General features: G+C 33.8%; 1 protein-coding gene across 27 annotated transcripts in view; it reads left to right on the top strand.

Moving 5' to 3' along the window:
* Positions 1-8,607, top strand: part of CELF2 (CUGBP Elav-like family member 2) — a 639,281-nt gene extending 630,674 nt beyond the window's left edge. For 26 of the 27 annotated variants that reach the window (XM_089686480.1, XM_089686562.1, XM_089686390.1 and 23 more), the window contains one exon: positions 3,561-8,607. In XM_089686480.1, coding sequence (XP_089542606.1) covers positions 3,561-3,688 — 128 coding nt within the window. In that variant the 3' untranslated portion in view covers positions 3,689-8,607. The remainder of the gene's footprint in view (positions 1-3,560) is intronic. The other variant, XM_089686379.1, reaches the window with a different exon arrangement.
* The last annotated feature ends 8,875 nt before the right edge of the window (positions 8,608-17,482 follow it).

The raw sequence follows: 17,482 nt of genomic DNA, 5'->3' as shown, positions 1-17,482 counted from the left end.
TTTCAGCATGTAACTTTAGCAACCTGCCTGATATGCTGGCCATTTAAGCAGAAGGGAATGAGGTAGAGCTTGATTATTTCACTCTACTTCAGTAAATAGTAAGCAGAGTAGTGGTTTAAATCAAATATAGCAGAAACCTTCATTAATAACCTCCTTAATCTTTAATTCCTGGAGGAAAGTAAGCCTGATTTCTCTATATATATACATTTTAATCAACAGAACACTATATTTCCCATATGGAATACCATCACTTTTTAACTGTTAACAGCACAGAGTTTTATTGATACCAACAACATTTTGTTTCCCCGAAGCAATCAATTAGTTTCTGTCTTCTGTGGTTCCAAGTGCAGGTTTAAAATAGTTAGAAGAATCTGACTGGCTCTTCATTCATGACTAATGTTCTTTCTGATATTTTCATACATGAATACAGGTCTACCTCGAAATAGGAAATAAAAATCTATGTTGCCTTACCTGAAAATAAAACTTCTTTAAATACTTTCAAGTGTGAGTCTGAATTATTTTTCAGACATATAGTTACCCAATAGTATAGCTTGCTCCCCTATGTGTTAATACTCTTTCCCTTTACAGTAGAGCTCATACTGCTCTTTTACATGGTGGGTAATTGGCACATTGGTGCCTCTGTAGTATAGAGACAGCTAAAAAAACATGTAAGGGAAAATGAGACAACTGTCTTATACCAACTCTGTCTTTGACAATTTTCTAATGTTGCCTTTTGGAAGGAATATACAAACTGCAGAAACACCATTAACTGATGCTTCTGGTTAATGTATATGTAAACCCTCACCTTGTAAAACAACACATACAGTTTAAAATAGAAATGATAGGTAGAACATTTGTGTATACATATAAAAACATTATAAATACCTATTTTTCCCCTTTTTTTTTATTGGTGATTACATACCACCTGTTCTCAGCTGCATAGAGAGGTGAGGGTGGAGAAATAGCAACACACTGATGTTCCCAGTGGATGGCTGTGTGTGTGGGTGTGGGGGGGGGGGGAGCGTGTCAGCACAAGTGTGATCATTGTAGGAGAGCAGACTGCCAGAGAACAGGCGGGAGCATCAGGTATTTCACACAAAGGAAGCAATACAAAGAGAACAGAATACTTTTTCATACAAGTATATGGTACAGCAGGCACATGTCAAGAATATGAAATGTTGGGTTTTCGTATTTTTTAAGAATGTTTTTTTTTTGCTTTTTAACTGCAATCCTGTGGCTTCAAAAGATTAAGAATTAAGGATGAGCAGATCGATTCGCAAATGAAGCGAATCACAAACTGTTTTGATTTCCCCAAATATTTTCAGATTTGTCCATTTTTAAGGAATCAAGCATTTTATGAGTTATACATGTCTGTGTTCCAGGATTGTGTAATATTTCACACATCAAATATATTTGCATGGGAACATTCAGGAAAAAATGGAGAATCATACATTAAAAGCTTTGTAATCTGTAAATTCTCCTTCTGTATGCATTTTACAAATGCTAGACTGACAGCAATGTGCTAAGTATTAAAATATTATGTCCTAACCCTTCCTGTTCCAAAGTGAGTACTGCTGTGAAGGAGACTAACATCAAACTAGATGAAGATCCTTTACTATCCCCATGTAAAATATTTTAGTAAATTCATAACTGGATTGAAGTTAGCTCTTTCTTGTATCTGGAGTCTGATCATAGATATGCCAACTATTAGCATTTTTGTTGGAAATTAAAAAAAAATCATGAGATTCATGGTGAAATATGGCACAACCTTTTTTGGATTCTTCTGATGCTCTTTGTTGAGATTTGAGGATTTTGCTAGAAGACTCAGCAACATATAGTATATTTGTTGCAAAAAGGGAAAAAAGCACACGAAGCCAGCATATTTCATTGGAAGCTCTGAATCAATATAGCATTATTAAGCGTTATGTATTGAACAGAGCTCATAGACACCCCTGCTGTGGTTTAATATTAGGTTGCATATTTAGAAAACACAGCCTGTTAAAGACAGGTTTTTTTTGTTACCTGTAATGAGTTTACTTGTCATTCTGGGTGCAGGACAATATATTGTATTCCTCTTATTTTTAATTTTGTATTGTTTAAAATGAACTATGCACAGACACAATAGTTCACAAAGGAAAATGAACAGAAGCTGACAAGTGAATGTAGTGAGTAAATGAAACTAATTACTTTCTGTGCTGGGAAATGCTGTTACCATACTATCTAAGTGTCATTTCAAGAATACCTAATCGTCCTTCTTTGTGCTAGAGGCAGACACGCTACTTACTAGGCAGCTTTGTGTGTATCTTTTATGCTGTCACACTGGTCACATGCTTCATGGTGACAGTACTCTCTTGTCTCATGATCAAAGGCTAAAGAATCGTACCAAAAAATCTGGACTCCATATGTTCATATTTACCATTTCTGCAATAGCCATAGTAAAACTTTATCATATTTTATTTCATTTGATGTTCTATGTGCTAATTATTACTGACAGTGATGGGACTGTATCTATTCAAACTGCCAAATTATATACAAAGGCCTATGCACTAATCTGTATGCTTACTCATATTTTTGATACTATGTAAAATGATTTTAGAAAATCATGCATTTATTTTCAAATCCACATAATTTAAATATTTGACAATAATATTGAGTTACTGAGCACTGTTTTTCATGCTTAGATTTAAGTAAAATGGCCTGCATTGATTTAGATCCAAATCATATTGGGTTGATTAACAAACAAATATCTGCTGATTTCTTCCTTTCCTTTAAACCTACTTTTGCATTTAAAAAAGCCCCTCTTCTCCAAACAATATCAATCTGACACATTAGGCACATGAGTTGATATTCCCATAGCAAGATGGCCATAATCCAGTGGGGCCATTACTAAATGGATACCAGTCTACATGACCTCTAGCATCAACCTGGTATTTCATGAGGAAGCAACAAAAAATGCAAGCCCAAAGGTCTGGTGCTAATGGACTAGTGTGTGTGTGTGTGTGTGTGTGTGTGTGTGTGTGTGTGTGTGTGTGTGTGTGTGTGTGTGTGTGTGTGTGTGTGTTAGGGGGGAGATATCAGTAACTTACATTGCTACTCTCTGTCCCTCTGAACTAGCAAAACATTTCAATGGACTCTTGCAGAACAATTGAGCACCTGCATCTAGCAGATGTTTGGGATCCCTTTGTTTTATGCATGCTTTTTATTACATTAAAAAAATTAAGAAAAAAAACACAGATCCAAAAACCAGTGAAACAGATCACAGAATTAGTATATTGAGCACACTGGTGTCAAAGAGAAATGTTAATATTTCGTACATCCCTATTGATAGGCAGGCTTTTGAATGAATAGACATGTACAGTATGTGCATATGTTAAATATAAATAATAAACTGTCTATAGCCACTTTAAAAGTATTTTATTTTTAGAAATATTCTTACTTGTCTATCATTAAATGAATTCTTAATTTGATTAATTTTTACAGTATTGTTATTATTAATTTCAGTTGGTAAATTGTTAACCAATATCAGCTCTATGCACTTTGTTTTGTTTTATCCTTCACAGGTTTTGTTAGCTATGACAATCCTGTTTCCGCCCAAGCTGCTATTCAGGCTATGAACGGCTTTCAGATCGGCATGAAACGCTTGAAAGTTCAGCTGAAACGCTCCAAAAATGACAGCAAACCTTACTGATCTTAAACCCAGAAGCTTTCTGCTATTATTTTAGCTTTCTTAGGGTAAGTCCCATGAGCCAGCCTATTCTTCACTTGGGGCTGAGGAGGAAAACATTGCCAACACTCACCAAGAGAGACAATTATTTTTACATTAAACGCTTCCATTCCCATCTACCGTGGCCCTCTGCGCTTGCCATTTACTCTGGCTATATTTTCTTACCCAGAATCCAGCAATTTGTGTAACAATGTTCTGTTCCACTTTTCCTTTGCCTATATTTTTTGTAAGACATCTTTAGATTTACAATAGCAGCAAAACAATGTGCAATTAAACTCTGCAACCACTGGTGCCATCGAAAAAAACAAAACTGAACACAAGTTAGCGTTTCAAGGACCTGGTTGTATAATAGTGACACCAGCAGTTAAGGAGCTAGTGTGGTGGCCTAGTATGAAAATATTGCCAATATACGCATATTTTTTATTTCAATTTGTTTACATATATAGGGACACTCACACACACAGGCAAAAACAAAACAAGTCCTTCCACTGCGTCAAATTGTTTTAGAAGATTTTAGATTTTTTTTTTTAATTGACAGAAACAACCGGTCTATCTTTATGTTATTATGGTGATACATTTTATTTGTTTATTTATTGATTCATTTATTTATTTATTCCATTAATGAAATATTATTTATGTATGCTGTTATTTATTATAATTATACTATGAATATGTTTGAAAAAGATGTGTGTTTAAAAAAAGACGTCTTAGAGAACTGTTTCTAAAGCTACAGGGTTTTAAAAAATAACTAAAGTGAGTGAATATACTTGATGTTTCTTGAGAGATAAATTTAATAATAAAGGAAGCCACAGGCCTGTAAATTTTATTTGTAAAAAAAAAGAAACATTTCTATTTTTATACAAAAATTTTTACTGCCTCAGAAATTATGGGAGTTATTTATTGTTAACGTATTGGATATCTAAAGAGAAGTTCTCAATGCTAGATAGATACCTTTTAAAATAGACTCTAGAGTAAAATAAATACATTTTTTTCTTTCATTTTAAGTTAAAATACCCATTATGCACAAATCACTCTCTTCCTTTTCTATGTTTTGTTTGGTTATTTTTGTTTCCATCACGTAGTGAAAGATTTGTCCTGTGACTTATCTGTTGTGTGGCATTTGTTCAAAATGGCCGCCTTTTCCCTTCTGTAACCCTTCCTTTCCTTTCCCAAAGCAATCCATCTGCACTAACTCTAACTGGATGGTTTCTTTTGGGCTGTTCATTGTGCTTTGTGTAAAATATATGCTCTATATATTTATAAATAAATGTGAATTATGGAATGCATATAGATTTTAATAACTACAAAGATTTGCATTACATTTTATTCCTACACTGGTTAACCTTTTCAGTGCTGGAATGAGCAGAACTGCATTTTTATGCATTCCTGAGCAGACCAACACTGATGGACTAAAAAAAGTGATTTGTTTCTGCTGCATAGATTCTGTGTAACTTTATACTCTTCCTTGTTTTTTTTTTCCCTAGAACATCTTCATGCCTGTTAGTTCACCGTTTGCCTAGCATGTCCCTGTGGCGTCTATTTAAAAAAAAAAGTTTCATCGTCCCGTCATTGTTTCTGATGTCTTTCTGACCTCACATCATATTTGATCCTCCAACTGACTTAGTTTGACTTCTGAAATTTGCATGTGATCTCATCTAGCTAAGAATTCTGGAAAATAAAAAAGTCAATGTGAAAAACATTGCAGCATTCACGCAAGACTGAAATTTACTATAAGAAAAATTATAGAAAAAAAGACAAAAAACCTGTGGCAAAAAAAAAAATCTTTTTTTTTGTTTTTCTTTTCGTTTCATAACATAAACAGACTTGAAAGTATTATACAGGGATTAGCATTCTGTCTGGTCACTGTTTCCTAAAGCAATATGTGTCCAGGAATTCAGAATGTTGGTTTCTAAATGAAGCAGACAACTTCCAAAACAGTTTGAGAAAAACTGTCTGATTTTAGGTCTCTAGAGCTCTGTAATAGTTTTTACATTTTTTCAGGCAGTGTAAAGTTTTTTGATAAGGCCATTTTAGGTGGCTCACTTTCTCATTAAATTATATATATAGAACCACTTTTTTGTAGATTAGTATAAGAAAATATTTACCCTGTTTTGGGGCAAATGCTACCTAGTTCTGTCACCTTTTGCTGAACTGACTCACAGTTAGACAATCCATGGTTTAATGCACATGAAATTACCTATATTTTATACTGTTTAAATGTACAGAAAAGAAGGTAAATGTATACTGTGTCATGTTGGTGCTTCTATGAATTTAGTTGTGGCTTCATTAAGTCTTAAGAGTCTTCAGTGTTCTATGTTTAATAAGTTTAACAAAAATTGGTTTACTTGAACTAAAATAATTTTCAGATATAAAAAAGTCTGTTTGCTATAATTTCATGTGAAACAAAAACTATTCCAGAAAAATAAGTTTTGTGTTGGCTTGTAAAGCATTGATGTTCTTATTTTTTATTGTGGGGAAACTTAGATGTGTTTGTGTTCAGCAAAATGTGACCTGTTTTTTTTCTTTGGAAGAAAAAAAATCAGTGAAAATACAGTGCCAAATTCCAAAGGTACTTCCTGCCTAAAGCTTCAGTGTATTTCGTGTACGAAGTAATTTGATAACATGGGTATTTTATTATGTGTTTTGTATAAATCCCTTCTATTTAAAAAAGAGAGATTACAAAATTTGTTAACTTGCTATCCTGTGGTCTTGTTGCTTGAAATTGTTATTGTTTGTTATATCTCTTTGATGTTTTTTGGTAATACATTGTATACAGTAAGTGCCCATGTTCCACTTTTTTAACCACTCTGCACATCGAATCTGTGAAAGCAAACCTCACGAGTCACAATTGTACTTTCTTCATGGTCTGTGGAAGTCTTTATGGTGATGAATGGTTGAACTACTATTCCTTTTAAGCATACTGTCCTAAAGAATCAGGGTATATAAAGTACACACAAGCACACTGAATCCATGGTTTATATCCATAAGTTAATGTAGAACTTACAAAGCTTCCACTTTTTAGGTATGATTAAGTGAAATGTAAAGAGCATTGACTGCTCATTTTACAGAATCAGTCATGTAGTATCATGAAGTGCCATATTTGTAGCTAATTATCTCCATCCTCTATACGTTAAGAAAACTTTTTTTTTTTTAACCAAAATCTATTCACTTCTTTCATTGTTCAGATTAAACCCATTATTACTGGTCCAATTGTTAATGTTAATTTAGGGTGGCCTCTTTGTACTGCCATTGCTCTTCTTTAAGTAAACATAATAGCATTTGATTAATAATGCAGTGCCTGATCTTTAAACCACAGCAAATGCTATTTTCCAGCTACTGACATACACTAGTACAATCCCCTAAGTACCAAGATATGTGTTAAAGTCACAATGATTTCATATAGGTTCTTGTAAGTGTTTACTACTATAATCCTGGGTCCTACCAGATTTACATGAGGGCTATTTTTGTATAAGAAAAAAAAGAATATTACTAAATTATATCTATATGTCATTCTTGGAATATATGTATAGAGATATATGATAGAAAAAAAACATATTTTTGTTACTTAGATTAACTCATATTTGGCTGCATTTCAAAATATCTCATAGATTAATACATGTAATGATTGAACACCAGCTTGGATGCTGATAAGTATTATTATGGAGCTTTGATTGCTAGATATGTGAAATTATTTTAGAAAGCTCATTTAGTAATACTTTAAGAGAACCTGTTTTCATGTTTTAGACTGTCATTTCTCTTTTTTTGTTCATCACATTACCACCCTTTACAGTTGGACAATTCAGGGAACTGGTCCTATCAACAAGCAGGAAGTTGTTCATGCATAATGACTTAAAAAGAAACAACTGAAAGCTCAAGGGACATACTGAATGCCCTGCTGTATAAAAAGATCATATCCAGCACTGACACAGTTAATAGGTACGCACTGAAGACACGTTGCTTAAAGGATTAATAAGTTCAACTTTTCTTTCACTTCAAGATTCTAGTTTTTTTGGCTTATGTAACTGAAGTCATTTTAACTGTTCTGTTTTATTATCTCAAGTGCTAAATACGAATAAGAAAAAAACTTGTAGTTTCATAACATTTTAGAATTACATCATACAAAAGAAATGTATTTGTGTTTCTTTTTTGTGCTGTGAGAATTGTCGTTTGTAGATTAAATAATAACTCATTTTGTTTCTAATTACAAATAGTTTTTGAGTATTGTCTGAGAAAAGCCAAAGTTACTGAAATTTTAGTGGAAAATGTAAGATCTTTTAAGTATTGTTTATGTTTTATTGATGCATTTTGGTTCTGTTGTGTGATGGAATTTGAGCCAAAAAAAACAACAAAAAAAATGGCTTTCCTATTTCTACTAACTGATTGTACTTATGCATTTTGTACCAGTGCAACATTTTATACTGGAGATTAAAAATACAAAAGGAAAAGTTGTGGCTTACTCTTGAGGGCCCTACCATGACTGATTTTATGTTTGTTTTTTGACTGGCAAAAAAAAAGAATGGTTTTGTTTTCAACACTTAAAAAACTTTGGCTTGCTTTTTTATTTGCTTATATCTAACGTTAACAAATATGTCTAAAATGAAAGCGGTAAGTTTCACTTTTTATTATGTATTGTGCAGTTACACACTAAGGTAATTAGCGCTAGATGTACACAGTCACTTTAAGTGGATAAATGTATTAGTAATAATTAAAACTAAAAAATAGGGGTTTGCTTTTTTGCTGTTTAGATCAAACTTTTTCTGACTCTTCTGTCCTCATTGTGAACATTACTGTGTAGTTGAAACAGTCAAACTTATTTTTGTAATGTATGTTATTGTGTGATGCAGTTTTTTGCTTCTGTCTCCAATATTAAACCATTTTCCTAATACTTGTCTCTTTGTGTGTTGTGTTTGTTGGTGCTCATCATGTGGTAAAACATCTATACACTTCACTGTTTAACGTCTGTTTTTCCTTTTTATTTTCTTTCCTGTATTTTTCTTACTTTATTTTATATTTGTTCCGTATATAGATTACAGTCAATTCCATTTAAGTGAAAGCCTAAATGTGGACAAAAAAGAGGGAGTACCTAACAAATCCCAACTTTTTGTTCTATATGTGTAATTTTAATTTATGTCATTACGTTGGCTACAGTGTTTTTCTTCCATGCATCAATTATGAATATATAAAGGAACAGAATAGCAACTGATATGCAGTTTTCCAAAAGACCTTATGTTTGTTAATAAGTATCTAAGCCTACAAAATGCACATTTCCCCTTCCAATAGTTAGCTTTCAACATATTAGGTCTAAATTGGCTTAAAATGCCCAATAATTTCTTTGTGTTTGTAAAAACAAAAGTCAAAATACAAGTTATATGTTATTTGGAGAAAAATAGTGTCCTAATATTCATGTCATCTACAGGATAGAAAACTTAGATGGAGGATGACCATATTTGCCAGTATATGTGTTCTTTCAGCCAATGCTGTAGAGTTCAAAAGTTCAGCTCAATAAGACTTTTTATCTTTGGTTACAATAGCACATGACCAAGTCTTTAAAATGTTTGCCTATCTGGGCCCATGGCAGGTTGAGCAGCTCATTATAGTATAGATCATTTAAGAACTCAGAACAAAGTTCTCAATTTCTATCTAGGAACTCAGAACAAAGTTCTTAATTTCTATCTAATTGAAATACACCTACAAACAAGTAATTGCTTTCTAGTATTTGACCACATCTCTCAATAAGAACCATCTTTGTGGATGAGATGATGCTATAGTGTGCCCAAGGTTATTCCTGCAAAAATTACAAAGTGTTAGGGACTGTAAGGACACATGGCACTGCTGAGAGGTGAGAATACCTTCCATAAAATCAAACATTACAGGCCCATGTAAGAAAATGTTATTGCTAAAGGACATAAATTAATGTACTACTTCAAATATACCATAAGTCATATATTATACACTGACCATTAGTTTTTATATGGGTTGAGATTATGCCTTGCTGCACATAAGAATCCAATGAAATTATAAGAGTGAATTTTGATAACATTTTTAACATGCAGCCCCAAAGGCATTCACGAAAATTCTATTTCTTCTGCCATAACAATTATACATTATTCAGAAATTAGCATTATTTTTATTTATTTTAGGCTCCAACATAATGCAAACAAATGTGGTTGCTAAGCTGAACATTACAGGCCTCAATAATGCTAAAGATCTACAGCATAATATATGAATATAAATCTATTTGCATAATGTATTGTCCTACTATGGCAATCCCTTGCATTGTATATTACAGCTCACTATCAAGATGAATGGTTCAGAGCCTCTCAGTTATTAGGCCTTGTTTATCCACAATTCTGCCAACAATGCAAACAATGAAACTGTGAAAATTGTTGAATATATAACTTGTTATACAAAGCTTTCCACATCCAATACTAAAAGGTTACACTTGTACAAAAGGAAAGCTGCTTATTATCAATTCATTCAGTTATGATGGCAACAATTGCAGTGCTAGTACTATCATAGTAAACAGTATCCATTTAGAAATGTCTGGATACATGCCATTTCCACAGCAACCCAAATAATACTCAAATTATTCCACTTTTTATTTAATAAAGCTCCTGTATTTTCAAAGGTGGATACCACAGTTTAGATACACCCAGTACAAGCAAATACTGCTCATGTACACTATAATAAGTTTTGTAAGGAAAGGCAACAAGTATGGAAGCTGTAAAATTGTCATTTTAAAAAACAAAAAGTACTTACATGTAAAATTTGATGAGTGTTAAGATGTTATCCTTACACATATTAGCGGTATAATAACATGTTAGATTTTTTTGGGAACAGATCTCCACTCTAGGAGGGGAATTTGATTTCACACAATATCTTTACTGCTAGTAAATCACTTCCCTTTTACCAATCCAGCTGTGAAAGCTGAACTGTGAGCTGAACTTACTGGCTCCCTGCTGAGGAGGAAAATCTTCATGTGTTCTCATTGAGAATCTGCTAGAGAAATGCAGTGACTCAGAAACAAAGAATTAGTGCATCATTCCTCAGTTCATATTTGGGATAGAAATATATGGAGTACCTAATGTTAAAGTGGACCCAAAAGTTAATTCAGCTACCTAGGAATGTTTCTGCTGGGATGAAAAGCAGCAGTAAAGACCCAGCAGGGGTTTGCCCTCTAACCCAATCTCCCCAAACATTCACATGTTGTATAATTACACCAAATATATATAAATCAGGAACATAAGAGGCATTTTTTCATTTTTAAAAATAACAGTTAATATAGTAAAATAAACACATTTGTAGTACTTATGCACTTTACATGACATTAATCTATCCAAATTCTAAATGTAAATAATTAGATCTCTATAGCATAGCAGAGAGAGGTTTCATAAAAGTTTACTTAACACAATAAGCATCAAAGACAATATCACAATTTTAACCAAGTTCATGCATTTTAAAATGTTATTGCACTGTCCCAATGATAAAAGCCAGATAATCTGACACTTTCAGTTTGAGACTTTAATAATCTGCTTTCCGCCCAGGTTCATGTTATAGAGTGAGATATAGCCTTTGAGCTCCTTGATTACTTAAAATAATTTAAGATGGCTCCTTAATTCAGAGAAAACCTCCAGTGACCCCAGTCCCGGCTCTAGTAAAACATTGCCAGCTATAATCTGTCAAGGATTAGGTAGTAAACTGTTTCCCCAGGAAGCAACTTCCAGTGCTTTTAACTAAACAAGTACAATTTTTTTTCAACTTTCAATGTATTGGAAAGTCTTTGGGTCATGGGTGACCATTGTTCCCTGTTCTATTGGAAAAAGGGAATGATTGTGTTGGTTAGAATGGTTAACCTATATGTAATGGGGTTGATTCCCACATAGTCTATACAGAAATGATGATATGTATATGTATTGTTGTTCTCAGTAAGACATTTGCCCATATATGCCCCTATCCCAAGAGGTCCCAAAAAATGTTTGATATATGCCACAACATATGCCACAAAAATGTTTTACTTCTTTCTAATATCTCTAAAAATAAATGAAATATGTGTGTTGTGTAAATTAGTGTGTACTGAGAGAGTTAATTATCTATTTGCTAAAAAAAATATTAATTAGATCCTAAGAACTAGATCTTTAATAGTTGCCCCCTTATATTGTCTTCCATTATCAATTCCCAGTATCACTGGTAATTAGGGAAGAAGATCCTAGATAATGTACAATTGGTTTGATACCTCTATGGATTGATATGGTCAAAAGCAGCATTTTCTATGAAAACCTGTCTGGCTGTTGGGCTGTTGGCAGATTTAATTAAAAAAAAAAAATAGACACTGCTGGCAGTGTCTTGCTCAGCACTTATAAAACTAGTATATATGTCAACAAATGAGACCTGCCAACTCAAAAAGGATGTATAGAGGATGTTTTTATACATTTTCTGAATATATGTTCAATACTAAAAAAATGCATTTCTTTTTAGTAATAAAAAACTATTGCAGATAATAGGTGACAAGCGCAAGCATGGTTAGCCACTATTTCCAGCATTATGTAAAGGAATGCTAGGAATGAAGCAGAAGTCCATGAGAGTTTAAAAAATATAGACTGCTATATATTTGCTATATATAGACTCAGAAGAAGGCAAACCCCTCTCCACTTTCCTAATATGGCAACATGGGATTGTCTGGGTTGGTGAGTTATATACAGGCTATGAACAAGCATGCAGACAGCTGTGGTGTTTCTTATTAGAAAACTCTGCACGCTTTACAAACTGAATGTCATGGATGCAGCCAGTAATTCTTTATGTTTAAAAAAACATAAATATTTAAAATTCAGTTTCTAAAACCTAAACACATTTTTAAATTGACAAAAAAAAATTGTACTTTCCCTTTAAATATCAAATGCATGTAAGCGTAGTTAACCATCTGGCTTACTCTGCCAAGCAGCTATATTATGGATAGTCAGCAAACAAAGTGAAAAGACTATTTCCTTTCTTGACAGATATTGCCAGATCTGGTCTTTCAGCAATAAGGGCTCTGTTAAGTGGACAATTTCTTGATCATGCTGATGTTCTTTTATTTGTCATTTCATCACAATCATTGTTTAATATTTAGTCTTCAGGAAAAGTATACAAGAATCCTCAACATTTTATCAAAATTATACTCAGTGACTGTACTGCTTTCTTTCCACTGAAACAAGCACCAGTAAAAGGAGTCAAAACTCCAGTGCATTCATCATACATGCTGGTTAAGGAAGAGACTTCTTACATGATATGCATTATATTTAATGTTGTACATGCAGTAAGAAATGTTGGTAATGTAAAGGTCAATATAAACAACATATTATTTCTTATAGAAAAAATAAATCATTCTATACAATACAATGAAGATTTCTTCAGCTACCAGTTAATTAATATGGTCAGATCACTGTACTGCCATATGATTCATTCCTGATAAGTGAATGCAATTATCCATAAACATGAAGGGCTATTCACTTATCAGGAATTGACTGTACTGTTAATCTGCTGACTTTTGTTTTTCATCCCTGTTGTAGATCTCTGCTATAACTGTGCTTTTGTTTTCTCTCATGCTTGTAATGGAGAAATTGCCAGGACTTTGTTTCATTGATGCCAACAAAAATAGAAAATGGTAAAAGAAAATATATTTGCTCAAACTATGCACTGGTTTTCAAGAACACAACATTGGATGTGTCATTGAAGAAAATGGATAATAAAATAAAACATAAATTAATTAAAAAAAATTTGTCTATATTTTTATATATTTTACAAGAAATAATCACCTTAAATAAAATCTAACATTACATAAAACACATTGGAAGAAATAGGGTTTATACTTTGTTCAAGAAACTGAAAGACTCTTACATTTGTTCCCCCAGTAGACAAAAAAGGGTCTAATTATTCTGAAACTTCACCAAACATCTGTTTGACACATTAGGAGAAACACCTTTCAAGATTTCTGGATTGCTTGGAACCCTGACCCCTTCCCCAGGTCAACATGACTGGTCAATTGCAGATGTTTTTACTACTTGTTATTTCTTGTACGAATGTAACCAAAAGAGATTAAATAAATAATTTATGATGAGAAACACTAAAACCATCATTTGCAAATGCAGGTTTGAATATGTTTATTATATGTCAACCAGAGATATAATCCCCAGATTTACACAAGAAAACTTACAACATTTTATTAGAGACAGATTTACACTACTTTTTCTACACTGGCTTATGTAAGTCACTTTGCACTTCTTTGCACTACTGATGGAAGAAAATGTTTTCCCCCATGCAATTGCCATGTTACAACCTCACTTTAGCCTCTTTCTTTCCTATGCATACTCCTAGGATGCCAAAGGACATATCTCATATCACACCACAGTGAAGTCTGGTCTATGTTTGCCATTACTTTTCAATCACAAATGGTATTCTATTACATTCACTGCAGGTGTATAATCCTGGTGTGTGTTTTCTAAATTACAGTAATTGATTCACCTGCAATGAATGTTTGATAAATATCACATTCACTGCTTTATAAATATGCACTAGTATCTAAAGATCTACAGTTGCTTGCAAGTAAGATTGTCAGCAAAAGAAAAGATAAGAGGAAGTAATTGTGATGGATTAAACAATACTTTGTAGCTCATGTAAATTACAACCATCTTTTTATTTGTAAGCCCTTGACTGGTGGACTATACTGACCAATGACAGTTTATCATATACAATATACAGTACTTTTTCATTTCAAGATTTGCAATAATTATCAAATACCATGGCTGTGATTCAGATGGCATACTTCCATAACTATAATTTTAGTTTTGGTTGTATAGCTCCTACAATAAAAGAAGACTGACTTCATAGTGAAAGCACCATCTCTGGGTTTATTTTGTTGATGCAAACAGCAGCTAATGACAAATAAGAATGCCACATCAATTGAGATTTGCTTATCCTAACACGCTCATTGACAATGATATTTGTTGCCAACCCAGGTATTTGTTGCTGACCCAGGAAAACAGGAAAAAATCTTACAACTTTACTTTGAGGTATTTTAAGGAAAATCAAGTCAACTTTTGGTACTTATCAGGAGCGGACTGACAACTCATGAGGCCCCCGGGAAATAGGGGATCATGGGGCCCCTGTGTCCTTGCCCAAACTCAAAAAAGCCTATGAAAAAGGTACCAGGGGCATCTCATGGGGCATCTCATGGGGCCCCCTACTGATCCCGGGCCCTCGGGCAGTGCCCGAGTTTCCAAATGGTCAGTCCGCCCATGGTACTTATTAATATAAATACAGACAGAAACATTTAACTAGCACTGTGTAAAGATATGAATACACTTTTATTTTAGGAACACAATATTAGATGTAATTGTTCATTTCAGTTTACTTTTTATTTTATTCACTGTTACGGAAAATTTGGCATTAAAAGTTGTCTTTATAGACTTTATCATTTTTTTTTTACTTTACTCAGAAGAAAATCAAGAATACTTATCTCTTTAGTGGCCAGCGCCTCCAATTTTATTTGTCTTGAAAAGCTGTGGCGACTGAAGAATAATTTGCATCCAACACACTTCCAGGTGTGCAAGATGCCTGGTCCCCCATGTACAGTAAGCTGTAGCTTCATCCCCCAGCCCTTATGTCACCACAAGATACAGTAGCAAAATGGGTCTTGCAGAAAATTCATTGGGTCACCATAGTTCTTGAAGAGAGCAAAAACTAGAGTCACCAAACATTGGAGGGGTAAGTATTCTTAGTTGTCTTTGGCAGAGGACCTTTAAAAATAATGTAGCCATAGATGAACTTTAAGTAATACTCTTTAATGGTTAACTCAAATTGTGTAAAGAAGCAAGATTTTGAGATACGTTAGGTTTTCATCTTCAAGCATTAATAAAGGGTTATAAAATAAATTTCAAATTTTCTACTTTCAACTATGGAAAACACAGTACAACATTCTGTTACTGCAGCTCCCCAATTAGACATAGTTTGACTGTTTATCAAACCAAAGATGCAGACTCTATGCAGCCTAATCAGTAACATCCAGCTGTGAATAAATGGCTTACCCAGCATTAGCTAAAATAAGTCTTACTTGATATGTATAAAATAATGTATATATACTTAGAAATGTCCCACATTATACAGTAAAGTTATCTTTGTATAGTGCACAAATAATTTTTCATTGAAGTAGAGAGAATCATTTTAGATTTAAAATACTCACTCCTCTGCTACAAGGTGCTGTGATTCAGACCTTCAATAACTTAAATTTTCAACCAGGTATGTAACATTGCATACTTATTTTTATTTTTTTTCCCTTTATTTAAAAGCTGCTGCCAGTGAGTTATATTTGTTATTGAAAGTGTCCTTAACTATTGACATTGCATTTGACATGAAGTAGCATGATGCATATTGGCAAGATTGATATGACTCAAGCTGTCAGCCCAACCCTTTGATTATGAATCAGTGTTGGCATTTGTGTAGGTCAACGATATGACCTAAATACTGGGAACAAAACAGATGATTTGTAACAAGAAAACAAGTAACATGCAAGTAGAAAATATCTTTTTTATGACAAATTGACCACTCTGGTCTGTACTATTTCATGATAGTAACTCAAGTGAGTATGCATTTTGTATTTGGTTATCTCCTAGTTTACACTTAACAGCATACATATGAAGGCTTTAGCTTGATAGAATATTATGTCTTAGTTTGGCCAAACACTGGTCATTTTTTTCAATAACGTTAAATCATCTTCAGGTTGCCAGCTCATAAGTGAAAAAAATAGTAAACTACTTTAAATTATTTGTTGAGTTTCACATGATTTTTTGATTTAGGACCAGTAAAGGATGAAACCATTCTGTGCAATTGTGGGCCTAGGTTCCAATGATGGACACCAATCATGGTAATTAGAAATTGTTTTTAATGATTTAAATGTTAGCTGTTATATCTTTTAGACTACTGCACTTTCAGAACAGTCTGGGACCATGGAATCACTGCAATTAAAAACGTTTCCTTCATTATACAATGAAGGCAAAAAATGACCAGTTCAATCTGAAAAGCAAACTATAAATTGAACAGTTTCCAGCACCCCTACTTTTCCGCAAGCTGTGGACCTTGAGATTTTAATTGCAGTGAATCCATGGTCCCACATCCCATTCCATGCAGTACTGGAGCAGTAAATATACACTATATTGGCAAACGTATTGTGACACCCCTCCAAATCATTGGATTTAGGTCTTCCAATCACCTTCATGGCCACAGGTGTAAAAAATGAGGCACCTAGGCATGCAGACTGCTTCTACAAACATTAGTGAAATAATGGGTTGCTCCCAGGAGCGTAGAGAATTCAAGTGTGGTACCATGATAGGTTGCCACCTGTGCGATAAGTTCATCCATGAAATTTCCTTCCTACTAAATATTCCACTGTCAACTGTTAGTGGTGTTATAACAAAGTGGAAGCAACTGGGAACAACAGCAACTCAGCCACGAAGTAGTAGGCCATGTAAAATTACAGAGTGGGGTCAGCACATGCTGAAGCGCACAGTGCGCAGAAGTCGCCAACTGTCTGCAGAGTCAATAGCTAAAGACCTCCAAACTTCATGTGGCCTTCAGATTAGCACAACAGCAATGTGTAGAGAGCCTAATGGAATGGGGTTTCATGGCTGAGCAGCTGCATCCAAGCCTTACATCATCAATTGCAATGCAAAGCGGATGCAGTCGTGTAAAGCTCGCCGACACTGGACTCTAGAGCAGTGGAGACATGTT

The sequence above is a fragment of the Staurois parvus genome, unplaced genomic scaffold (genome assembly GCF_062004578.1).
Source record: "Staurois parvus isolate SC_StPar_1 unplaced genomic scaffold, SC_StPar_1.0 ptg000019l, whole genome shotgun sequence".
Classification (NCBI taxonomy): Eukaryota; Metazoa; Chordata; class Amphibia; order Anura; family Ranidae; genus Staurois; species Staurois parvus.
Note: the sequence above shows the minus strand (reverse complement) of the source record. Positions and strands in the feature narration are given on the sequence as shown.